The following is a 27,695-nucleotide window of genomic DNA, read 5'->3' as shown; positions in this document are numbered from 1 at the left end:
GACAATTTTTTGTGGTGGGGCTCTGCCCTCCTGTGGTCAGCAAAGCAACTCTCAAGGTGTCTCGGAAGTACAATGCATTTACTTGTTCAGTGATTTTTGCTGTTACTGTTGTATACTGTGACTAATATGTCCGATGACATAATGTCCTTAAGTCTTCTCTTTGTTTTCGGATGTCTAAGCACAAGTATGTACCTTGTATGTAGGAGTCATTGGATTGTAGCAGCAGGTAAAGAACAGGTGTAACAGTGCATTTTGCAGAGGTGTAATTATGTAGTCTTATATGTAGGCGATAGAAGAAGCCACAATAAACATCCTGAGAAGACATGTGAGCAACAATTTAACATGGACGCAGACAGCAACAAAGTCTGGACGTCAGAATACACTCTTTTATTGTCGTCTTTTTATCACAACCAAATATCACAACCAAGTATTAGAAGTATTACAATTTATTGTTTATAAGTCTTATAATTACAAGTCTTGTCCTGTGACAGCGGGATAGGCCTCAGCCCAACCACAACCCTAAACCCTAAAGCACAAGAGAATCGACGGACAGATGGATATTTATCCAATATATTAAAAACTCTCCTTTTCTTTTATCTCATAACTTCAGTTTCTTTTACTTTGCAAGTTAGGGTGAGATTATGGTTTATAACTGTACACCAGTTCCTTTGGCAAATGATGCATTTTGACGCTCATGCTTTTTGTACTTTTAATCAAGTAAAATGACAAATGAGAAATAAAATACTCAGTTTACTTGCATTTGATTCATCTTTCTCCAGTCACCATGTTTATTTAGGAATGGGCCTTTATTATTTGACCATTAGCAGCAATCCTGAAGATTAATTTACCAGCTTTTGACTAAAAGCTTGATCTACTCTAAACGTGGGGCTTCCGTTTGGTAATAACAGCTCCACACATGAGATGAAGACTGCAAGCTCCAGTTGAAAACTCTGCGGACCTCAGAGATTTGACTATTTTGTTACATGCTATCTTTATCACAACATCTACACTTTATGAAAACAAGCAGATTAGCTTGCTGAAGATCATCTGATATGACTCAGTGGTCCAAAACAGCTACTAAATGGACCATTCAGTAGAGATTGTATTTTGTCAACTGGTTTTTCCAAGGTAGAGAATGAAGTCTTAAATCACAGCAGTGTTTCTTATGTCTCATTTGCATTCATGTTTTTTTAATAACCGATATATTTTTTTAACCATTTGAATTTTCTGCGTTGTGTTCATCAGCTGCATGTGTCCACAGAATAACTGGTATCACTTTCTTCCTTTTAGTCGGACTTGTCAGACAGTGTTAGCCAAGCTGATGCTACAGCCTCCAGCTGTTATCTTTGGATCCACATTTTGAATTACTGCGTGCTACTTTTGTGATTTCTGCATTGATTTTAGTGTTGACTGATGAGTTTAAGTCTCATGACAGTAGAGTCGCAGCACTTGTGTGACAAGGGAAGAGACAGGAGCGCAGGAGCTTGGGCAAAAACGACAACCGAAATGGTCTGGGAACACCGGCTCTCTACCAAAAAATCCCTTCGCTCATGTCAGATGCAGACATGTTTTCATATACGTAATCAGTACTTTAAAATGTCCAGCGGGGCCCATCATATGGATAATAGATTTCCTCCAGTTGAAAGAGAAGCTTGGATAACTTTGTTCGTTGTGAACCTTAGTGAAGCATGAAACCACACACTGAGGAGCATGCAAAAGCTGCTCTTTCAACTGCAGCCAAAATATGTCCATGGAGGTTTGTCTTTCCCTCAGCACACTCACAAGTATTTTCCACTCAAAACACAGTTCTGCCCATCTATTGTCATTATTGAGAAAAAAGAAGAAGAAGAAGAAGAAGAAAAAGCTGTTGATTATTTTAATTTGTAGGTTGTTAGTTTATCCCTGATCTGAACGACATTCTGATTGGTCCCATTTTACTTGCCATTATGTAAATAATACTTAAACTGTGATGTAGTGCGGAAGGATGAAGAAGAAAAGAAGATATGAATATTCAGAGGCTTAAGTGTGACAGTCATACAGCAAAGGCTCCATCGGCAAAATTCTTCCAAATATAGACAAAATAAGATCGCTCAAAACTTCCTTAAGCAGTTTGGAGAAACATTTCTTTAGTCAGGGTTGTCAGGGGTCACTCTGGTGATGGGTCTCCTAGAGGGAAGAATGTAATGACTCAGGATCCCCTCTTTTCTTAGTTAAGGAAAAAGACGCTGTGTGATTGTACATACCCTTTCTCCCTTGGACGACCTGCCACATATATGTCTTGTATTCAGTGATTATCATGCAGGAGAATGAATGAATGTGAACTGAACGTTGGCTTCACATGTGTCTCCTCGATCACACTTGCTACTTCTATATAAGATATAGATATACATGAACTTCTTTCACATATAAACCTGGTTTCAAAAATTTCCACAAAACATTAACAACAAAAAAAAAGAAAGGCATAAAAGAAGCACAGGTTAAATCAGCAAGAAAATATAACTGCCCTTGTACTTTCCTTTTTACCCAAATCTACAATTTTTTACTTTAGTTCACTTAAAATTTTTACTTTTACAACCTCTGGAGGTAATACATAAATCAGCTGTTTGGAAATATTGATGGCCATTGTTAATGTCATCAACAATGGTTAGTGAGACACAATGTCAGTGTTGTGGGCATTCGTTTATGCACAGTTCTTTTAAAGTCCCACCGCATTTCAATTATAGGATCATTGCAACCCCTTGATTCTTTTCTTTTAAAGATATGCAGCTGTGCTTACGACCACTGTCCTGCTGGATGACCCAATTTGAGCCAAGCTTTAGCTAGCAGACATGAGGCCTGACATTTGACTCTAGAATACTTTTTATACTCAGCTCCCTTGGTTTCAGAACAACCCCTCCAACACCATGTTTAGCACCTGCTATGAGGTGTTTTGTGATTATATGCTGATTTTTGTCAAATGTGATGCTGCACAATAATGGCAAAACACATGTAGTTTCATCTCGTCTTTCCAAAGGACATTGTTCCAGAAGTCTTGTGGTTTTCTTTCAGATGCATCTTTGCAAACCTAAGCTGTGCTGCCATGTTCTTTTTCAATTGGAAGAAGGAAACACCTGGAAACGCACTCTTTTTATAATTGTACTGTCATGGAATTTAATATTCAGCATGCTAATGGAGGGATGTAGAGTCTGAGCAGTAACTCTAGGGTTATTTTTCTGAGCACTGCATTGTCTGACCTTGGGGACGTTGTTTCATTATTGTGGAATTATTGTCCAAGACCTGCAAAATGCCAAAAGCTCTGCTTTTATAGAGGTGCTCAGACTTGCTGATGATCAGTTGATTGAGTGCATATAATTATCAACAACAGGTCAGTAGTTAGCCTGTTATTTCCTGTGGAAGCAGTCAGGGCGTACTTGTACTTTCTTTTTCTCTGTAGGTGTAGAAGTGAGCAGGGCCAGAAATCTGGACTAATTCTTAAATAGCACTTTTCTACTGCCTGAATGACGCATGCTGCACTTTATACAGCATGCCTCATTCAGCCAGCAAGTTGTTTTTTGTTCTATGCTTACATGCTTACAAATTGCTTTCCAGTTTACTTACACATTGGAAAGCAGCTAGCATGCAGCATGCAGACTGGAGTAGCCAGGGATGGAACTACAGCCTCTCTCCCTCCCTAAAAGTCTGGCCACCTTCTTCATGGCAAACTGTGCCTGTTGCCCCAGTGCCATCATCTAGAGTCTAGACAGTTACATAAGCATAAGCAGTTTGTTCTAAATATATTATGTGGGTAAGATCAAGCAAGGCTACAGTAAGCAGCTACTGTACGATAGTGATTTTTTTTCTTACTAAGTTGATTCTTGTTTTAGACTTGCTCTATGCTGCAGACACAAGGCAACTGTTGATCAAGCAGTTAAAGAATGCATGGGAAAAAGTTTTTTGCCACACAAACAATAAATTGGATCATCAGTGAACACATCATTTTTGCAAGTAAGGCTCGTAAAAAGTGCTGTTAAAATACACACACACTCTCACACTCACATTTATCAACTTGACAGAACACCATACACACCCAAAGGGTCTTGAAGTAATCAAGAAACACACAGCGCCTTTTCGATTGAATCATATATAAATACAAATCACACGTCAAAAGCAAATCATGATTTTTATCCCAAAAGGTTTGCATTCCTCTGTAAAGACCTGTAACAATTTGACACTTTGGTGAAATAATAAATACTTGACCACAGAAATTAGAAATATTTTCCTCATGGCCCTGTTGTCTTATGATGTAGAGAACCTCTTTGTGAAGCTTAGAACCACAAGGTTTAGAGAAAAATTACATCAGATTGGCACGAATAGTTATTGTTATCTGTTCACATAAATGAGTTCAACATAACCACATCAATAAGTTATTTGTGTGTGTTTATCCATATTCAGTGATTTCTGAAGGTGCCAGAAGAATTATTTTTCTTTGCTCAGGTCAGGTTGAGGACATTGGAAGATAAAGAATAAAACATCAACATCTACTGCTAAGGTATCACAAAGTATTTTCAGTTGGTGAGCCAACTATTTCTGATATCAACAGTTATAACTACACAGCGCTCCCCTCTTATTCCTGCTAATCCAGGCTTTGGTTAACCATATGCACTCAACACAGAACAATCTGGTAAACTCTAATAATAAGATATGAGAGACACATGATAATCTGTTGGAATAAATAAACTGTTTCATGAAGAAGGTGAAGATTTTGTCAGGAAATGTGCAAACATGTGCCTGAAAACAAACACGGAGAGTTTTCCTTCAGATTGCAACACTCCTTGCGGCTGCACAAAACCCAAATAGAACACTGTGGTTTAAGAGAGTGTACATTTTAGCAGGGGTCACTTTGTAGAGCTGTCTATGTCACCTAAACCCAAATGACAGGTTTTTCTCCTTGAGGATTTCCAAACAGTTATTTTACTTGAGGCATACAAGGGTTCTGAATATGACAAGCAAAGCCATTTATAAGCATATAAATATAAGCATACCATGCCACACTGTCTAATAGCTGAGATGTTTGCTTCAACAAAAATATATGTTCTGGATCTCAAAAAAGAAAATGTGAAGCATCGAGGTCCAGCCATTAAAGTCCATATGCTGTGAGGTACCACTCATACTGTGGTAAAATTTGCAGATTTACCTGCTGGGCAGATTACACGCTCTAAAATCCTGTGCAAGAATCCTGCTTATTTCATTTCCCAGGAAAATAGGGTATATTCTTCAGTCTTCTTAAAGGACATTCAAAGCTTTTCTTTGGATCTTGGCTGCCTTTTGTTCTGCTCTCTGTCATTACGATCCCACACTGCTTCATTAACGTTGAGGTGCGTGCTCTGTGGAAGACAATCCATGTCTGGCGGTGTTCCACTGTGTTTTTCTATGCAGGATGCTTTTACTGCATTGGCAGTGGGATCATTGTTATGTTGAAAAATTAAGCCGCTGCTACTCAGATATTTTCGGGGTGACATTGCATGGTGGGTCAAAATCTGATGGTACTTTTCTGCATTCATCATTTCTGATAAGATCACCAGGACCACTGGTCGAGGCTCCAGTGGCAGCATGCTTTATAGCACTACATCACCATTGCGCTTGGTGATTTAAGGCTTGGGTGCAGCTGCTCGGCCACTGTTCTTGAGGTAATCGGACGGCCACGTGAATTTTGAAGGTCTGTAGCAACTGACTCTGGATAAGTCCTCAACCTCTGTGCATTTCATGGCTGAATTGCTGTTGATCCCAGTTGCTTTCCTTGTTATAATTAAATGTCATTTTATTTTAAGTTTAGGTGACTTTTTTGGCCACTGGCAACAGATGAAAATTATCCTTTTACAATCAGCAGATAAACTAACTGAACTAGAAACATCCCTCCACAGAATGAGTTTGTTAGCTACAGCTAAGCTCCAGATTTATGTAATATCTTGCCGTAGTTTCAGTGTTAATCATGCCGTCTCTGTTTGATTCATTGTTATGACAAAAAGAAAATAACCACTGGTATCCAGTTGTTGTTGATTTTTAATTCTTGACTTCATCACAACTCAATAACCATACAGCAAAACAAACCTCGGAAAATTGTGCTTGAAATTGAGCACATACTTTCTGGAGTGCTTGATAATAGGACTCAGACTGTGATGGCCTGCATTAAAAACATGACAGATGTTTCTGTAGTGTGGATGGCCTTAATTACTGTTGATGTAACATTAAAGGCTCTGATGCAGAGCTCTGTTTCTTTTGGGAACACGGAAATTTCTGGTGGAAGGTAGACTTTCAAGACGGCAATAAACAAAGCACAGGGCACCGGCAACGGTGGAGCTAATAATAGTGGACCATTAGATTAAAATGCCAGGGCTGAGATCCATTTAGGTAACCTCTGAAAGACACTTAAGCAGCTGATATATGTTGAGGTTTTGCAGTATAACATCCCCATTTCCTTTCCAGCTCATTAAAATGCTCAAAACTAGTTGGAGTCCAGTTTGGTAGAGTTACATCCGCAAAATCAAAGCACAATCAAGCTAATGTGCCTGGGGGAAGACAAAACCTGGAGAATTAAACCATAAACACAACAATATTGATTACACTTTATAGACCATGACTGTGTCTAGTTCAGACATTAAAAAAGAAAAGACCTGAAAGTCAAAGGACAGACTCGTAGGACTTTTCAAATCCCCTTTATTGAACATCTTCAAAGCATTTACTTCCATTTCCACCATCCATCACTGAAGATGATTGCAAAGTACACACTGAGGGTTTTTTTCTCTAGCAGTTCTGTTAGTTTACTTGATTCCACTGTTGCTCATTATTTGAGCTTTGCATACTCCTTTACCAGCGACTTCAAACGCAGCTCCCTTGTAGGTTGCGACGCACTGGTCGTCAGTGCGCAGGTCTGGCTGAACCTGCTCCCACACCTTCTTCTTGGGGTTTAGCTCTTTATCAGGTTCACCTGCAATCAAAAGAAAATATTAGACTTCACCTTTTATCCTCTGCTCATGTGAAGGACATTCTCAAAGACTACGAGTTTATGTTTTTATTGTGATGTTCCATGTCTTTGCATTTTAGGTATCCCTTATAACCAGATGGGTTAAAGCTGTTGCAAACTGTGACCTATCTAATAATTTCTAAACGTGATTGCTCATGTCAGCTTTAAAGGTTGATCCAAAACGGGAGAAAAATGTGTGAAGACCCACACTTTCTGTCAGAGCCCATTATCCAGGAGCTTTATTGTATCCAAGTAAGAACATGTTGGCCTCTGCACTGCTTAATGAGCACATATAAATATAAAACATGAATTTAGCTTGAGGAATGATGAAGACAAATCAGAATTGGCTTAGATCTGCATCTTTTGTAAAGGCGAGCCCGAAGCAACCCTCTCTGATTGCAAAAAACTGCCTACAGGAGTCCATGGAAAAAGGGCACTTGATTCCCACGTTCTGAGAACTCAGAAAACATTATGGGCTAAACTGGTATTTCCATTTTTTCAAGCCCCAGTCATCCAGGAATATAGTCTGGCAAGAGAGCATGTAACACTCTGAAATCCTTGTGACCTCCAGAAATGCTAAATAAAGATGGATAAAGATCAAATCTTTTATTTTTCCATTCGTATGCATACACTATGTCTGAGTACATTGAGAATCTTGTGCAGAGCTTGGAGTGAGAAGCTCACTCAATATGAATAATAAATAATGAATAAAAGTGACTGAGTCTTAAGTTTGGTTATTATTAAAGCCAGAGAAAAAGAAGCGGATATGCTGAGTGGCTTGTCAATCACAAGCCATTAGAAGTCAGAAGTTAGAAAGTTACCAAATTAATCTGTGGTTTAACAGTCGGATCCACCCCTCTTTCATCACGTCTTAAAACATCAAGAAAGCTAAAGCAAAAACGCTTAGCTTTAGGCCTTTAAATGGGACTTCACTAAGTTGCTGTGGTATAATCCATGTTTTATACTGTCTCCTATGTGGCATAACACACCAGCTGTTACTCAAAAGATGCCAGATTGGCCCTGAAGACGGCAACGATGACACGAAAACAAAACAAAGAACTTCATAATTACAATGTTGTTTTTTTCAAAAGCTATTATCATTCAGCTGACACTTTTACTGAAACATACAGAGGGTTCTGTTATTAAAGTAAGTCTACTTTTGCTAATACAAAATACAGGGTTTCTGTGGTTGCATATACAAATAATAAGCAAGCACATTTCTCTGAGATTATGAGGGTTCGTTTATGAATATAAAAACGGGCCCTGGAGACCTTGAAACCATGAAAGTGTGAGCAACTGACCAACAATACGTAATTTCATGATTTATCCAGCTAATCCTTATTTTATGTCTACCACATGAATTGTGAATGATTTGACTTTATGTCATGTGCTATTAGAGCATCCGCTTTTTGAAAAAGGCCATTTGGTCTTGTAATTCAAAACATCTAAACCAAATTTCTCAGAATCAAAATATGAATCCAAGGGAAACAATTAGGTGAGGTTCTCATTTTATGATGCCCTTGTTTTTGATGTTGCTTGGCATTTGAGGAAAATTTATAGCCGGTACTGGCTGACTTGTGTCTGGTGTTGACTTTTTCCACTCTACACAACCATTTGGGCTATGAGGACACAAATGTGTTTCATTTCTCAGGGCAGCAATTTCTGTTGGTTTACAACCCAAGAGTGGCAACAATCAGTTTTTGATCAGAAGTGTGAAAGAGGTTTTGATGAGCCATTTGTGTACATTCTTAAGTTCAAGCAGAAGTACTGGGCCCCATTAGTTGGGGGAAATGTGAACAATTGCCAACCATCTACCAACACCAGCAGTCGTTTGTCTTCAACTGAAACTCTGCTATAAGAGTTTTGATAGGAGGAAAATAAAGGACAGCTTTATTTTTCACCTTTGTTTCACTGTATTTTAAAAACTTCCCTGACTTTTTTAACAAAACGTAATTACAAAAAAAAAAAAAAAAAAATCAAATAAAAAAAAAAACCCAATCCCAACTTTTCCCGTTCTCCACTCCTTTTGTTTTCTCATTAACCACATTTTAGAGGATGGTTAGAACAGGACTCTTTTAATGTAGCATCCATAAAAATGTTCTGGTTAAAAAGAGGACACGATGAATAAGAACGCTTTTCAAGTGGCACAGTCTGTGCGGATGCATGTGGCCTGCTGCACTTGAGACAAGAGTTATTATAGTTCTTTATATTTTATTTTTTCTTAATTTTATTTTTTATTTTTTTTAAAGTATCAGATTTTTGAAAAATATTTCTTCTTTTAAATTTTGTGTAATTTTATTTCCGGAGAGTGTCTGCATGTTTCAGTTTAGTGTCAATTAAAGAAGTTCTAAACAACACAAACCCGTTTGCACTAGTCAAGCAGGCAAGTAAGTTGTGAATATGCACTTTGCGATTTTAAACTCACCAAAGATGAAAAACTAAAGATGTTTCCTGTATATACATTTCCTTTTTAAATTTTTTTTGTCAGTGCTCATTTGAGGTTCTGCCCCTCCCTTCAGGACGCCAGTTACAGCGCTAGAGAAAGACACCCATTCATGTTCACATCCCATGCATGTTGCAGTATTTAGTGTCTGTTACCTCTAAGGCTACGTTCACACTGCAGGCGAAAGCACATCAAATCCGACTTTTTTGACTGATCTGGATCACTTTCGTATGTGGTACTGAATCCGATACATATCCGATGTTTTAGAAAGCGACTGCTGTTTGAATGGTCATGTCGCATTAAATACATCTTTTAGGTCACTGACACAAGACAGAAGCCAATTATCAGCGCCGGAGAAGACATCGCGAACACTTCCTGGCCATCCCGTGTAGATGTTAGTGAAACTGTTGGGAAGACAACGTTGGAGAAACGTGAACATTTTATTTGTACTTTATAATCTGGAGATTCTGACAGAAATCTGCAACTATCCTTTGCAGCACCGCTCCTCTCTAAAACAGCAATAAGGATAATTATTAGGCCATATGTAAATAACAAAATAAAGCAAAATTGGGAAACGTAAAGTCTGAAACAACTTTATATTAAGGCCATCAGTCAAACAATACTGTTTGGTCTGGGTCTAAACTGAGCGCGTTGTGTGTGACGCTTTGAGCGTTCACACTAGAGCACGTTTGCTGTCACATTTTATTTGTAGTGTGAACGAGCAGACAAAAAAAATTGGATTTGATCAAAAAATCGGAATTGAGCATCAAGACCTGCAGTGTGAACGTAGCCTAATACCCTTTCTTGGACCATAGACTGAGGCTGATTATATCTCATTTCAAAATAGAGTGAACTCCCAATATTGTTATTGTCAACCCCTTCATCATATTCAGATTTGCAAATGTATTTTGTGATGGCTTTTTTCTTTTTGCCTTTTCAGGTCATATATCCTGGAAAGTGTTTGGGAAACTTCAGAGGAAAGGAACCTGACTCCTACATGGTCTTGCTGATTAGTTAATAGATAGGAACTGGGGGTCGTGTGTTCTTTTCTCTAAACTCATTTATATCCTGTGAGCTTAACAAAGTAATTACCTTTTCAACTGACAATAAAAAAGATCACGTTACGCTGCTAGCAGGGAGTGTTGATTAGCCTGTCGAAGCAGCAGTCACAGGCCATTTAGCCACCACCAAACAGAAACGAGGGGTCAGCTAATGAGAGCTTTCAGTGGGGTCTGAAAACAAATTGTGATTGGTGTCTTCATAGGAATGAATGCTCTAACCGCCATGTTGTTTCTGGCAGTGAAAGGGTTCAGCGACACCCTTCAATTCCCAAACACAGAGTCATTTTGTGGATACGAGTCTGGGAAATTTTTTCAAACTAAAAGTCAGTGACTATCACCGGTAGTCAGCGAGTGATCCCTAGTGCTTGCTTGTCTGGAAATAGTTTTAAGATAAAATCCTCAATTCTGATGGGTCGGCATATTCTTTTGTGCAGGTAAATTAAAGTGACGACAGTAACCGTACCTGGAAAGCCCTGGAAAGTAACTCTGTCACCCGGCACTGCTCCGCTAGGAGGATCAAGAATTTCAACCTTATCCGGCGAGCTGGCGCACATGACCATAGCCTGGGACACTACTCCTCTCATCTTGGCTGGCTTCAGGTTGCACAGCAGCACTGCCATGCGGTTCTGCATCTGCATACAAAGAGAAAGAGAAAAAACAAATTATATCCAATTCCTTTGGTTGAAAAGAATTTGATTTGTTTGAGGACAGGACTGAGAATTTCATAAAACATCAGAAACAATAATGCTAATTCCAATGCTCTAATTCGAAATGACTGCATCCAAGGCTTTATGGTCTCTTTGCCTCATTTCAATAACCAAAAACCCAGGAGACCTCTGAGGTTTACCACGATTTAAAAGAAGACAGTTTCCCTAAAAGCTAAGAAGAAAAAAAAAAAAAAAAAAGGATTTTGATGAGATGATGCATCCCAGATCTAAGAAAATAAGGCCTTTTTCTAAAAAATGTAGGACACCTTTTAGTAAATTCAGTTCAACTTAATTTATCATAGCAGCAGTTGCCTCAATCCGCTTTACATTATAAGGTAAAGATCCTACAATAATAAGGTCTGCTATATCAATGTAAAAATAACTCATTGTGCTGTTGCATTTCGTTTTTTGATTCATGTCTCTGGAGTTTTAGAAAGCTGGAGAAAGTACAGAAATGTTATAAAACATTATAAAACAGATAGCTGAGCTGAGAATCCAGAGTGTGGAGGGCTAATCCGAGTAAATAAGGAGTCAAATCTGGAGCACAGAGGCTGAATCAAGCAAAGTTTAGTACGTGAATGGCTGCAAACTGAGGTGGAGCAGTGTGGACGAAAGGCTGCAGGTCCAGTGAAGTGCACACAGAAACTTTCACTGTTGTACTTTTGCAATAATAAAAAAGAGATTTTAATACATTATTTTGCTGCAGCCAGCTGTGAGTTCAATTTAAAATGCAGCCGATGAGCCCGTCAGTCTGTTTCAGCGAGCGCTCCGTTTTTCAATACTTGTTTTTATTTTAGTGTAACTAACACCACACATTATGAAAATTAATTTGAAAATTTTCCATCATGTTCTACTTCTAGAGTAATAAGGTATTTCGACATGTTGGGTTTTGTTGTTTGTCGTACCTTTGTTTACCTAATAAAATTCTAATAAACATTTTACTTTAGGATCTGTAATGAAACAAATCTAAATAATTTGTAAGCAAATAAAACCCCTTAAACTTTAACGTAAATGCGTATTTTCTCTAATCTTATTTATAACAGCAAAACCTTTATCTTGTCTGAAGGAGTAATAGTGTACCTGGTCCAGAGGTATGTGCTTGACCAGTCCGCTGACCACTGTTCTGGGGGCAGCCTCTCCCACATCAACCTGCTCCACATACAGACTGTCAGCGTCCGGGTGCTTCTCTGCAGAGATTATACGGCCGATACGCAGGTCCAGACGAGACACATCCACCTTGGCATCCTCTTGGCTGGGGGCAGCCTGTTTCTTCTCAGCTTTCTCTCCTGCAGAAATAAAAAATAAATAAATTCACGCTAAGAGTGTACAGGAAAATGGTTTAAATTTAAAATTGCACATTTCAGTGCCAAAAACGCTTTTAAAAGGAAAGTCAGTCAGTAGCTACTCATCATGTATTAAAAAAAACATCTGCCGAAGAAACACATCTGTCACAGTTTTCATGGTATTATAATAAATGTGAATAATATGACAGGAAATATTTATTTAAAAGCATTGAGAATATTTTCAGCCAACTGCAGCGATGAACTTTAACTTTGTGATACTTAAAGCCTTAAAAATCAAGTTAAAACTTAGGGTTATCCTCCAATAACATACAGTATAAAAAACTTCAAGGGTTCAAGCTGTCATTTGATGAAACATCAAGCCAAAAACAAAAGGAATCAGTTTAGGTTTATATAGAGAAAAAGGAAAAGGCATAGAAAAAACACTGCCTCCACACTGTGACGGTGGGAATATTATGCCGTGGTGACACTTCACATGTCTGGATCTGGGAATCTTGTCAAACTGGAAGGAATCATTAAGAAAGAAGTATATGTGAAGATTTTCAAAGAAAACCTTGAGCAGTCAGCAGCAAAACTATGTCTGGGTTGTAATTGGTCTTCCAACATGACAACAACCCAAAGCAAATGTGGTTCCTGGTGAAGAACTACCTCCAGAAGACCAAACTGAATGGTATTGACAGGCCTGCACAAAGCCCTGGCTTGAATCTCATTGAAAAGCTGTGGGGTGAACTTGAGATCAAGGTCCATGCCAAAGGAACATCAAATCTGGAGTTTAAGAGATTCGCCAAAGAAGAATGGGCTGGCATTGCTCAGGAGACGTGTGTGACACTAGTTTAAAACTACAACAGACAACTGTAGGCTGAAATCATTTTGTTTCCATGTGCAAAGTAAAATAATGTAAGCATCCAAAATAAAACTAAGATGTTTGGAAAAGCTGTGTTGCAAATTCCTTTACTTCAGAAATAATTTTGGTGAGGGGATATTTTTCACATACTCGCAGGATTACAGAGGACTTATTTTGACCTACTGACAATATCAATACCCAAGTTTGGTTTAAGAAAAGTGCCACTGAATGCTACTCTCTAGAGGTCAAGCAGCTTTCCTTCACCGTGCTGTGATGAAATCATCTCAGTCTTCTATCATTCCTCAAAGGCCAAACTAGCTCTAAAGCATAGAAATTGCAACCTGCATTTAATTTTAATTCATCGCTTTTACACCATGTTATTGTTTCTCTACTGTGATGACAGGACAGTCATGTAACATTACTTAAACTCCTCCGAAGCTGCACATGAGCTTATATAGTTTAGCTAGTGATAAGTGTTTAAATGAAATAAAGACCAAGTCACCATTTTTATGAACAGTTCTGGATGTGAGAAAAGCCAGAAGCTCTAATGAATTTGTCAGTGTCTTTTTAAATAGTAACCTCATAAACAAACCCAGAGCTGACTCTTGCCTGTGTGCATGCTGCAGCCCTCGCAATTAGGTCAAACAAGATTTCCTGTAACAATAATAAATATTTGTTTTACTGCTAATTAATCCAGGTTTATGGCACGGATTTTCTTGTTTTGTACTGTAAACTTGTCATAAACGTAAAACAGTTTAACTTCATAATAAAGTACACAAATGACGCACATCCATGAAACATTAACATTAAATTAAGCTCAAATGAGATCCAATTAGCTGTGACATTGCACAAAGACGTCTTGTCATATATGTGGTTTACAAATTCCAAACAAATCAAACGTCATTGGATATTGTCCTGCGGAGCCTGAAATCTTGGATCCATTAACGGGCTGTGGCTATGAGGCAGCCATGGAACAGGTGGTAGAGTGGGTTGTCCGCTAATGGGAGTGATCCCAGACCCAACTATGTAATAAAAGTCCTTTGACAAGTTGGTTTGCATCCAGTGTGTGTGAACGGGCCAGTAAGGAACATACTGTAAAGTGCTTTGTGGAACCATTAAAGAATAAAAACAGACCACATGTGCAGATAATTCTCATTTTCACTTGATATTAGACATTTACATAGAAAAAGATGTTTGTTAGTTACCAGGTTTGCCTCGCAGCCACAAGGTCCTAGGTTCAAACCTGAGACCTTTCTATGTGGTGTTTTTATGTTCTACCTGTGCTTGTGTGGGTTCTCGCCAAGTACTCCAGCTTCCTCCCACGGTCCAAAAACTTATGCATGGCGTAAGGTTAATTGGTGATTACAAATTGGCCATAGATTTGAATATGAGGGTGAACAATATGAGGGTCTTTCATATGATCAGTCTTTCTATGTTAGCCCTGGGATAGACTAGTGATCTGCGCAGGTGTACCTGGCTTTTCACCCAATAACAGCTGGTATAGGTTCCAGCCCCTGAATTAGACACATGAAAGAAAATGGATGGATGGTGAACAGGTGCAAGACCCCCTATAGAGTACTAAGCAGTTATCAGTGACAGCAAAGGCAGCACTGATTAAGTCAGTATGAATGGAGATGCTAGGGTGGAGGTGGGCTGCAAAGCAGCTTGCAGATGTCCAGCAACCGCAGATGAGCTAAAGCAACTTAAATAGTTGAGCCAGCTTGACATCTGCTGATCTGCCAGGATTGCGGTTGAGCTTGGCTTCATGTTCTGCCTAAACTGTGTGTCAATAAATGACCAAAATGAAACTGGATACAAGAAATAAATAACACCATGTGGAAGATCTGAAAAAGTTGAGCAGCTTCTTTTATGATTTTAGAACATATGAAAACATCAGTGGATTCATAGGAACACCTCATTACGTAACATGTTCTTTTTCCTTTTACCTTTTTTCTCAGGCTTCTTCTTTTTAGCCTCATCTTTAGGAGAGATGTCCTTGACGGCAGCAACAGATGGTGCTGAACCAGAAGGCGCTGGACCAGAGGGTTTAGGAGGAGTGGGCTTTGAATTGCACTCGACAGTGGTGGCACTTGATGGCATGGGAACATCAAGCACTACAGAAAGAACAGATGCAAAATATTAGTAAAATGTAGATGATTAATAATTGACTCATTTTTTCTGTAGCTGATATCATCTGAACGTACTCCATGTTTCCCAAACCCGATGTGAATGAATGAACGAACACAAAGCTGCACTGGAACAAAACAGAGAATATTCAAATTTCACATACACAACTTCTTGGTTGACCCTTTTCATGCACAGAGCTGGTTGCATCAACATAATATGATGAAATGATATAGGGGGGTGCTTTATTTACACACCCAGTGGGAGGATTGCTCTCCTGATGCAAACTGTTTTGATGGGAAAATCACAGTGTCCAAGTTGATGGAAACAAGGAAAAGGAACCATAAAGCAGGGAACAATGTCCGACAATAACTCTGTAGGAACAAGTAACCCCTCATTTCAGGCGCCTGATGTTTGAATTCCTACAAAATCCAGTGTCTATGTCTGACAAACATCGGTCTGCAGGCACACCACCGTCACCATAATGCTTTTAATTACCTTAATTCTATGTTGGGACCTGAGATCAGGACCTTTCCGGTTTACCTTGGAATTACAGGCAACAACCTCTAAAACTCTTAACATTCCCATTAAGTTTCCTCTCTAGGTTTTTTCCACATTTAAACCAATTTTTCCTTTCTCTATCAAAATATTACATAAGATACAATCCCTGAGTGAAATATCAATACCAAGAAAAAATGTGTGCGCGATTACCTGAAATGTAACCTTTCTCGACGCCTTGGTAATTATCTGCATATCATTCACATTTCACGATAAATTTTAGAAATCTGGTTTTCAGGCTGACATTTATTTTTCTGCAATATGCAGAGTTTCTCAATCCTTCTTCACATGAGCATTTTCAATCAATGCCAATGCCCAGTTTTCTAAAAGAACAATTTGGATCTTCATCAGGATTGAACACGTTCTTCCTTTGGTCATTCCTAACCTCTTCACCGAGCTTCATTAAAGTTAGCTTGGTAGATTTTGTGCAATCTCGTTGACAGAACAAAACAAACAGACAAAAGGCACTGAAAGCATAACTCCGCTGCAGGCAGATATCCAAAGCGGAGGAATTTCTTTGACTTTCAAAAAACTTTATATTTATCTACGTTTTGATTGAGCCATTCTGAGTCACCTTAAAGCCATCGACAAGAAACCCCAAAGCTAAACATCACAATCATATATACCGTGTGGAAAAACATTGTCTTGAGTTTATTGGAACACATTCCTTCGACTCTCCAAAACATATCCAGCTTTTTGAGCAAGGATAAATTACTTATTTCTTCCAGCCCTCTTTTATTCCTGCATTTTTTTTCTGGAAAGCATTAAATGGCCTCATCTGTTTACCTCTCAATGTCAATATATGTCATAAGTGCAATGGCCGACACACATGTTATTCCCACAATATAACGGGGAATTTTTGAAGCAGTATGGTTGTTTTATACCCCCCCCCCCAAAAAAAGAGCTGGTTATAATAGGCTAAGGCGAGAATGCACAAGATGTTATCATTGATAGCACAAACCAAACAAACGCTCTAATGAGCAACAACTAACATCAAATGGTCCTCAGGCGGGTGCTCACAATTGCTTCAAAAACTAGATATAAAGGATAACAACATCAAGGTCTTTTTGAAGACAAACATTTAATCTGTGATGGAAGCCTTGCCGGGAACAAAAAGTCAACATACCTCCTCTTCTCTTTTCTTTCTCCAGCAGCTGCTTTTTAAGTTCCTCTATGTCGTTCTTTAATTTGGCATTTTCCACCATCAGTTTCTTCTCCTCTCTGACGCTGGCCTGGAGAACTGCAGTAAGGCAAATTCTTGTTACTAGTCAGCACACAATTGAATGTAAAATCCCCACAAAATTAACATAGAGTTTCACAGTTTTGAGACTGTACATTTATGGCAAACCTTATAAATAAATGCAGCACCTATGAGTTAACAGAAGAGAAAAAATGTAATGCTCATTCGACGTTTCTTGTAAACATCTGCTTTTCCACCCAAAACGTTGTTTATTTCATGAGAATAACAAAGGAGAAATACAAAAAAGAAATGCAACATTTTATTATTTATTACAGGTTAATGGCACTGGAGTGGCATGTGCAGGGACTTTTTGCATGTAGCCAATCTAAACAAATTAGAAAATCAAACAAACTTCATTATAAACCAGTATGCAATAATTTACATACTGGTTTATATAATTTACATACCCAAATACTGGTATTAGCATTTAGGCATGGCAGTGTCCAATGTTTTTGTTTGCCCAGAACATCATTGTTGGAGAGGCTAAATGTGGAAATATATTTCCCTAAAAAGCTGAAACTATTTAAAAGCTTTTTTTATTTTTTTATTTTTTTATTGCAAGTACCTGTAATAAATAACGGAAAAACTGAATGTAAAACAAACATAAACATAAATCCCTACATACGTAAAGTAGCTGACAAATTTCTTTATACAAAAGTGTATGAGCATGTCTTACTGGCTTTCTCCTTCAGTAGCTGGACTTGCTGTTTGAGGTACTCAATGAGCTGATCGGCCTCAGCTGCCCGCTGCTCCAGCCTCAACAAAGGGTTGTGACTCATTTTGATCAATGAGCGGACTAAAAACCTAAAACAAAACAACAAGCATACAGTCAAAAACACAAATGCAATATGACAACTTCTGGTGAATACTGAGGGCAGCCAGCATCCTGAGATTGCTGTAATTCAAATATTATACATGTTAGCTCTGCAGGAAGTGATCAATAAACAGTTCTTATATTGCTCTTTTCTACTCTGACCACTCAAAGGACTTTATAAAACTTGCCTTATTCACCCATTCACACCAATTCATACAAGCAATTTTTCTGTGCTTTTTCTACCCAAGTGTTTTCACTTGGGTTCAGACTGCATGGACGCACTGCTGAGTAACTTAGGGTCAAGTATCTCAACCTTTTGGCTACTACATATTACTCCTTTATTTTTTAAGGGGTTGCTATAGCAGCTGGATCCGCAAATTTGACGTGGGCCATATTTTATGTCGGATGCCCTTCCTGAGTCAACCCTCCCTTTTATCCAGGCTTGGAACCAACTCTGTGAGTACACTAGCTTGTGACACCTCTTCTGGTCTAAAATCAGGGGTCTTTTGCATGTTAGGCAAATGTGTTAACCACTTCAACATTGACCCACTAACTTTTATAGTGTGAACAAAGTAAGAATACAGGTATATCACGGTGTACTCACAACACTGTGACTGAGCACATTTGACTCCTAAATTCCAGTTTGTTTGACAAGTGTAATTTGGCCCTGAGACGCATGTAGTGTCCTGCTAGCCATACCCATAAGGACAGGACAGGACAGTGTGCCACTACTTCCAAAAACGGCTTTAATTAGGCTGCAAAATGTCATAAAATAATGGATCTCATTGTGTTGTGCAAGTGCAATTCTCAAAAGCATAAATGTATGAAAGAGGGAAGAGTTTGCACACCTATAGTTGGTTTACTCTGCTCTCAATCAGTTGATATATTTGTAAACTTAACTGTTTTAAGTGCCTTGGTTTCTTTTCACACAGAAGAAACTGCAAGTAAACTCAAAGAAAGCCAATTTTCCTGCATTTCTACAGACCACCTAAGAGTGTTCAGCCCACTTATTGACAACACTGGGACAGGGCAAAAAACTTTAATTGTATAGCACTTTTCAAAACAAATAAGCGGTTTATGGTACTTTGCTGCATCTCCCAATGGTTAATGGACTGATTCTTACATAGCACCCACACTCCAAGTGCTTTACACGACATGTCTCATTTACCCATTCAGGAACACATTCACACACATTTAAACACCAGTGAATGCACCGTGCGAGAAAACTCTGGGCAAACTAGAGCAGCCAGAGATTGAACCATCAATCTTGCAATAAGTAAATGACCTGCTCCAACTCCTGAGTCACAGCCACCCCAAATGCAAAGTATACATGGCTATGGAAAGGCGTTTAGCTCAAGTCTGTAACATACACCTGGTAGTTGGTTTGGCTTAAGGTTGAATCACAATCTCATCCTAAATGAACCACTCTGGAGTTTGTTTGGAACTGAGCTAAGACCACTTCGCCCAAAAAGTCTGGGGATATTGCTTTGGTCTGATTGTGCAGTTCATTTTTTCTAAGGTGCACTCTATATTTGCAAAGGAGAAAAACAAACCAGAGCTCGATTTAAAGGTATTGAACAGGATGAGTATGAAAACAAACAAAGATAAACTGAAGTGCAATCAGACACAGATTAATGGCAAATATAGCACAAGCCAGTATTGGAGTGGTACAAGGGGACATTGATGCTTAGGCAGGGAGCAAATCAAAAGTGTCTAGTGTGAGTAGTAGTAGCACCATGCTAAACATCAACAAAGACCTGTTTGAATTACTGGTTTGCTTTCCAGTACAACTTTACCGCAAACTACAGCTTCCAAAATGACCACAGAGTTGAGTCAACAGGTCTCAGACAGTCTCAACAAAAACAGAACATTGCAATTTCAAAGGTGGTTTGTGCCGCAGATCTTCTGCGCAGGACAAAAGGGCACTCCATTGTACTTTCTGTGTAATGTATCATAATATAATGCTGTGGCAGAGTTAGAACATGTTTATTAATAATTATAAATAATGCATAAATCTTATATAATGTGCTGATTGCCTGATAGCAATATGTCAAAAAGAACAATCACTTTCACATGTTTTCTATAAAGTACAGCGTCAGTGAGTATAAACCAAGTCCTAATGTGATTTTGATGGGCTTTTTACTCTGTTGTCTAGAGTGACAGTCTTTGAGCTCTATCCACAAGGTATGCTGACCGAGAGAGAGGAACAAGTAATAAATACTTGACACGTTCCAAGCCAGACTGGATAAAATGATACTAAGCTTGTTTATCCTAATGTTCCTTTATAATATTGCGCTTGGCAAATTACTTCTTGAAGAAAGAGGAAAAGAAGGATTTTTACAAGGCTGAGGCATGAAGAAGAAAACGTCTTACACATATTACAGGGAGGCACTGGAAAACAACAGCTGGCCCAGGATGAAAACAAAATGTTGGGGGATGAGGAAATTAGAAACACTAAAAAGCTGGAGTTGATAAAATCAAGGATCAAAGCATTGTTTTTTTTGAGAAACTGAATTAATTTAAACAGGACCAGTGGTAGAGTAATAACAAGAGCCACAAAAAGGCAGATCTCATTTGGATAACCTCTGAAAATGTATCCTGAGGCTGAGGTACCGCATGCAGCATCAAGCCGCTGGAGCGACGGATATTACACTGAAATGCGTTATTGATTTAGAAAAAAAACAAACAAAAAGGAAAAAGAGTGAAGTGAGCTATTACCTGCAACACAGTCTCACTTATCCACCTGACCTAATTACAAAAGCTTCAATTCTCCTTCTGTTTTGCAAATGCATGTATTTAACAAGTTACAAGCACTTCCAGCTATGTGCACTTGTATCCTATTAAAGATGCACATATTGCTTGTACACCCACTCTTAACCCTGGAGAACCCATGGGGTCAGAGCCGACCCCATTGGTTTTCTAGGATAACCATGGGGTCAAATTTGACCCCATGGGTTCTCCACTCTTAAATGAAAATATCAAAGCTATTACTGCACAGACACAGGCAGCACAAGTGGTTTGAATCACATATGTAAATCTATCTTTTAACCACCATTTTTCTGTCGTAAGGTGTTGGTGTGTGAGCACACCAGTCTGGATACAAACGTTTCCTCTTTTCATGGTTCATTCCCACAGTTGAAATTGACTGTGGGAGGATATTTCCTTACCTGTCTGCCAACCTGAACATTGTGATTAAAAGAAGAGTGCAGTGTGGCAGCACCATCTGAAGGAACTGGAAGGGCCTACAGATTTTAGATTAAAAGACACCATGAAGATGTAAAACTCTTTAGCACCAGATGCAGCTACTGGTTATGAAGACAAATGCAATCATCTTCCTCATATTTGCACTAAATAGTGATTTCTATGTATTTTTTTTTTTTTTTTACACAAAAAATCTCAGCAATAATTGTATTGTGAGAAAGTTTGAAATGAATGTTGCCTAGAAGAAGAGATCAACTGAAAGCATGGCAATACAGAGGCTTTCCACTAGTATCAATGCTTCAATCATTGTATATTATATCAGATTAGGGCTGTACAATTAATCGTTAGAAAATCACGATCTCAATTCATACTTATGTGCGATCTCATTTCCAAGTGACAACGATTTAAAAAAAGAAAAAGAAAAAGATGACGAATGTACCACATTTTGATCCGGGACATAAGCTGCATGAAAACAAGGGATCACTCTTCCTGCTCAACAAATGACAAAGGCGGAGAATTATACCACGTGATACAGAAGTCAGCTGGCAGGGAAAAAACAACGGAGAGCACCTGAGAGATGAGGAAGCTGTAAAGGCCAAGAAAGTGACAGGAGAAAATCCGTCCCGGTCAACCACCCAAACATCAATAACGGGAACCTTATACAGCGCTTCCCTATACCTGTCGAACTCCCGCAGGCACAAAGAAATTACGGAGGCTATCACTTATCACCTGACCAAAGATATGGCTCCCATCAACACTGTTCAAAACGAGGGATTTAGGAAAATGATCAACACCCTAGACAAACGCTACACAGTGCCGTCCCGCAACTATTTTATGTTGCACTACCTGCTCTAGTGTCGAGCAATGGTGGAGACGGAATTACAAGCAGTACAACATTTTGCGGCAACAACAAAATGTGAGACATTTATTGTTTTTATGTTCAGTCTCAACTGTTACAAAGTTGATGTGCAGTTAATAAGTGCAATAAAGATTTATATTGGAAAAGAAAATCGTGAGAGAATCGTGATCTCAATTCTAAGCAAAAAAATTGTGATTCTCATTTTATGCAAAATCATGCAGCCCTATATCAGATTATGCATTTTCAAATATAAATTTTGTCAAAAGCTTTACATCTTATGAGATAATTAAAAAAGACTGACTGATTAACTGATTACATAAAGAAAATTAAAATTCTGTGTATTCTCTCACACTATTGGTTTTTAATCAATGCAGATCCATTGGTCCCCATTTACTAACAATGGGTACTCAAAAATCTGTACATAAATCCTTCGTACGAGTGTTTATGTTAATTTCATCACTCCCCTGCGTATGTGATATGAATCTATTTGGGTACAACATCAATCAGACAATACGTGTACTATGTTTACTTTCTTGGTATTATGCCAAATATGATATTGTGTTCTTGTAGTGTGCTAGTCGTTTTTTTATATCATATTTGATGCCCAAACTTTTTCTCACTTAAGCCACACTGAGTGTTGCAATATTCAGAAGCTCCATTATTTCAGCCTGAGTTTCTTAAATCTGACTTTTTCCTGCCTTATAGGTGCAGGTTTCTATCTTGCAATATCATGACCGGTTTCTCCACTATACCTGGAGGCAAACAACTTTCCTTATATAGAGTAATCGAGGTGTGGCATTATGCAGATGATATGCAGATTGCACAAACCTGTCAGTTTAGAATGAGTCTCATTTACTAAAATATGCACAAATTTGATGGTTTATTCCAGAACAGCATTTTCGTTTATATTGGATGATTTTATGAAAATGTCCCTTTAAAAATAATATCTGAGACAGTGGGTGATGTTGAGTTGTCCCTCAGATATACTCATTTCTAATCCTTTCCTTTATAAAAATAATAATAATGTATAGTTTATATACATTATTATTAATATTATTATAATAAAGGACATGATTAGAAATATATACGCTCATTTCTAATGGTGCCCTTTATCACCCCTTCCTGACTCAACCCTTTCCAAATATCTGGGCTTGGGACTGGCACTAGGAGTACACCAAGTGGCTTTTATTTTGGCATGGCTAAGATATGGTGTCCACAGTAATGTAAATTCTCCACGCACTGCAGCTGGAAGGGCAGAGCAAACCAATGTGGACATTTGTCTTCTCACAGACCATTGCTTTAAGCAGTGGAAATAAAAAATAAATAAATAAATTTACGAGTTGCTGTTTATGTGTGGAAACGGTTAAAGTTATCTTGAAAAAGAAGTATGCCATACCAATCTAGGCTGGCAGAAGTAACACAAAAGCACTCCAACTTTAAGCTACTTTAAGCGACTTTTTTAAGAGTCACCCAAAACTGCTCTTCTGACATTGCAAATGCCCTAACACTGCATTTCTCGATGCATCAGTGCATCACAAGTTGGAGCAACATTCGCAGAAAAGTTTAAAGATAAACTTTTGCACCACTAGAAACATTCAGGCACAGAACTGCTTCTCTGGACAATCACATTGTTAGAAAAGATATAATGGAGCTTGTCTATATATCGTGAGTGCGTCATGTTCCCTGGTGTCATCTGATTAGGCTGTATTTCCACCATGGATGTATTAAGTTGAACAGGCCTGGGCGATAAAAGGATAAAAATAGAAAATTGTGAAATAACTTTTCTCAATAGCAATATGGGACATGGTCAATAAATAGTCAACAGAACTCATTCTATAATTTGACAGACAACACAAAAAGCCAATGCCAGTGAGAACAGCAATCGTGTGGCTGGAATAGAGTTAGAGCGATGTCATATTAGGAGAAGCTCCTCGCAGCAGCACATGTACTAATGTTTAGGCTACTGGAGTCGTGCACACCAGTATGTTAGGAGTGTGAAAAAGAAATTATGGTCCAGCAGTGTTACTACGTTGGCAGTCCGTATGCAGCTACGGGCTGTTCATTTACCTGCAGAGAACATCTGTTGTCAAATGGTGCAGTGTCGCAAATATGTGGTACAACTAGTCTATAGCCTACTCTTGTTCGTGTTGTTGGTCCTTGAGCCAGAGCTGAAGACAAACAAAGTGTTAAAGACAATGAAAAGTGTCCACTCCAGCCACTGTCTTTAGTTTTCGTGCTGTCTTAGACAGTGTCACTCCCTCGCCTGTTCCTGCAGATTTGTCTACCACTCAGCATTCAATTGACGGCACTGGAGCACATTTGCATTGGTTGAAAGCCCTTCTCTACTGGCTTTCCATAGGAAAATATGTACACAAACGGACATAATCGCAGCACCATAAATTAAGCATGAGGGAGATAACGTTAAGGAAAACTCGAGCGACAACCCAATGGACACAGCCAGAGGTTCAAAGCAAGACGACATGGCTAAAATGTCAAAGTAACTTGATAGTGTGGAGATATTTTGGCCATTAAAAGTCTGACAAAGAAGCAGAACTGGGTGCACTGCAAACTGTGTCAAAACCATGCTCCCACAAAGGCAGATAACACCATGACAAGACATGATGTCAGTAAGAATATTTAAAAACATCAGATTTAAGCAGCTAACTGACCCGTCCAACATCCAAATTCATGGTCATAACTAGGGATGGGTATCGTTTAGGTTTTATCCGATACCGGTGCCAAACTGGTACTTTTGAAACGGTGCCGGTGCTTAAACGGTGCTCAAACCGGTGCTTAAAGAATGGAGAACACAAAATTGGTCCAAAAACCTCTCATGTTCAGCTGTTTTTTTGTAAAAAGATAACAATGTTAGCCTTTTCTGCAGCTATAGGGCATATATGGCATCACTCTTGGCTGGAAGCAGTGCTTAAACAAAAACAAACTTTGTCCAAAAACCTCATGTTTAACTGTTTTCCACTTTTTCTTTAGTCATTTTAGCCTTTTTGGCCAGGGTGAAGGGAGTATCTGCCATCAAACAAGAAGACAGCCGCATGTAGCTATGATGATGTTTGCTAGTTCACCTTACATGCATTAATGTAATAACGTGGTTAGCCTACTGAACGTAAATTACACACGAACATCATGAAGCTACTCACGCAGAGAAGAACGGCTGCTGCTGCCATCATCATCCGTCACCACCACACCCGCAGGAGATGCGCTCGGTGTGAGGTCTCGCAGCAAGCTATCAAATACGGCGCATTTTTCTGCTTTAAAAAAAAAAACGCTATGCGTCGCCAGGTGTTTCATCGGATTTGAGGTGTTACCTCCTTTGACAGTATCACAGTATCACCTTAAAGCACTTGTTGCAGGCTGCTGAGTTTGCATATTTTGCTGTGAAGTACAGCCAGACTTTTGACTGCTTCGCCTTGGGCATTTTTAATCTGTAGCTCTGCTCTAAAAGTACGTACGTACCTGGGCCCGCCTACTATCCTCGGAAACGTAAAATGATTGGCTAGAATTCAAAGTGTGTCACAGCTCAGGAAAAAAAAGCACCGAAATGAAGCACCGAAATGTGCGCTGCTTTTCGGTCTGGTTACTACCGTTTATGTCAGAACCGGTGCCATCATGGCACCGGACACCGGTACCCATCCCTAGTCATAACATCTCTCTCAAGCGACACTTTCCCAGCTGTACATAGAGTGTAGAGAGACAACGGTGTCATACTTCACTACCACATTAAATTTGTAGTCAAGTCACATATCTGATCCATGCATGAGCCTCACTTCCCACTTCAGTGGGACACTACTGCATTTCTTTGTGGGAGACAAAGTGGACTACAACAGAGTGAATGTCTTTTGTTATGTTTTCTTTTGTTTATATTTAAAAGTTTGTTAAATTTTACATATTTACACATTAATATACAACTGATATGAAAAAAACGATAGTTACAAGATATTTTTTCTGTATCATACAGGCCTAAATGAGAACTGGATACCAGAGACAACACAGTTAACAGTTCTTAAATTTGAATAAAAGTTGCTCAGTTATCCAAAAAGGCATCCAATCTTCCTCCATGAGGTACCCAGATGTTCTCCACATTTCTGCAATTTTGGCTCATAGAGCATGCGCATTGGGGTCCCACTGAGCTGAGCACGTAACAAAGATTTCTGCCAGCTTAATTCCCAGTGGCTAGACCCAGAGACAAATGAATATGAATAATAACAGAAAACATATGGGGGTTCTAGACTTTCCTATTCTTAATTGACTAAATGGCTTAAATTCTGGGGAAAATGTGTCTTTGGGCCAGCGTACATCAGGTGATAAATGTATTAGTTGTAATACCCTGGTTTCATGACTACAACAATGTTAAATTTGCCCTCGAGAACATTCACAGATGCACATTTTAAGCCTTTCACATACAAAAAAGTATGCAAGAAAGTATGTGAACAATGACAGTTATCCTGCAGCAGTTGTCTAAGCATGGGTAATGGTGATAGGCTAAGAGTAAATTTAGCTCACATTAATATTCAAGAATTACAAAACCAATCAAAATCAAGACCATAACATTGTAACATGATCATAAACTAATCCTGTATTGCTTTGGTTCTGTCACTATTAATATGCTACAGAAAATAACGATATAATACAAGCAATGATCTGAATTTCAAAAGTCCCATATATCTCAAATGTCCCATACTTTTAAGGGTTTAATATGATAACTCAAAAATTATTTTTCTTATTGTGAAGATTTTTTTAATCCCACTGTATGTATGTATGTGTGTGTGTGTGTGTGTGTGTGTATACATACACACACACACACACACATACATGTGTGTGTGTATATATATATATATATATGAAGTTAAATTCACTTTACAGATTTAAGAAAAAGGTTAAATGAATAATGAAAATAAAACCATGGCTGCTGTGTTAGAACAGTAAAGTTCACCAGTATCACAACAAAATGAAAATGTTAAAACACTTTGGTGTGTTTATTCCTATATTTGGATTAACTGTGTATTCGTGACAGCTCACTATTGTGCGCTTAACATGAGCTAACGTTGCATCAGTTAGAGGTAAGCTACAATATTAGCCGGTTCAGCTCCAGTTTTCTCGACCAACTTGGGAATAAACTCCACTTTAGGCTAGCTCTCGTGTAGTTAAGCTACTTAGTATAAGCGCGGGTTAGACATCATTGACAATAAAGATACAACAATGGTGGGTTGAAACAGAAAATATAGCACAGAGCCTTTTTAAACTTACATGAACTCTGAGCGGCAGCAAACCCAGCACGTTTTCAACTGGGGAGCTTGACAGCTGCTATCACTCCTTGCTAACGGAGCTAGCAAACAGGCAGCCGCAGATTCGCCAGTTCAGGTCCCACTGTGTAGATCGCAGCAGCATACGGATAGGAAGCAGGTGCAGTTAGCCGTTTGCTTTCGCTAGCCATATGTTCTACGGCTCGGACATTAGGGAAGCCTTAAAGTTGTCTCGGTAATTGCCTGTGTATAATTAACAGATAAAAAAAAAAATAGACCACAAAC

General features: G+C 38.7%; 1 protein-coding gene across 2 annotated transcripts; it reads right to left on the bottom strand.

Annotated features, from left to right (window-relative positions):
- Nucleotides 1-6,676: 6,676 nt before the first annotated feature.
- On the bottom strand, nt 6,677-27,603 carry aimp1a (aminoacyl tRNA synthetase complex interacting multifunctional protein 1a). 2 transcript variants are annotated; one of them, XM_085162401.1, is made up of 7 exons: nt 27,415-27,603; nt 17,955-18,082; nt 17,165-17,278; nt 15,303-15,470; nt 12,292-12,497; nt 10,968-11,136; nt 6,677-6,964 (listed from the first exon to the last, which is right to left on the bottom strand). In XM_085162401.1, coding segments are annotated over exons 1-7 (954 nt in total). In that variant the 5' UTR covers nt 27,417-27,603; the 3' UTR covers nt 6,677-6,797. The 2 variants fall into 2 exon arrangements, with proteins under 2 accessions (XP_085018527.1, XP_085018528.1); XM_085162402.1 differs by lacking the exon at nt 27,415-27,603.
- Between the last annotated feature and the right edge of the window lie 92 nt (nt 27,604-27,695).

Source organism: Neolamprologus multifasciatus, chromosome 6 (assembly GCF_963576455.1).
Source record: "Neolamprologus multifasciatus chromosome 6, fNeoMul1.2, whole genome shotgun sequence".
Taxonomy (NCBI): domain Eukaryota; kingdom Metazoa; phylum Chordata; class Actinopteri; order Cichliformes; family Cichlidae; genus Neolamprologus; species Neolamprologus multifasciatus.
Note: the sequence above shows the minus strand (reverse complement) of the source record. Positions and strands in the feature narration are given on the sequence as shown.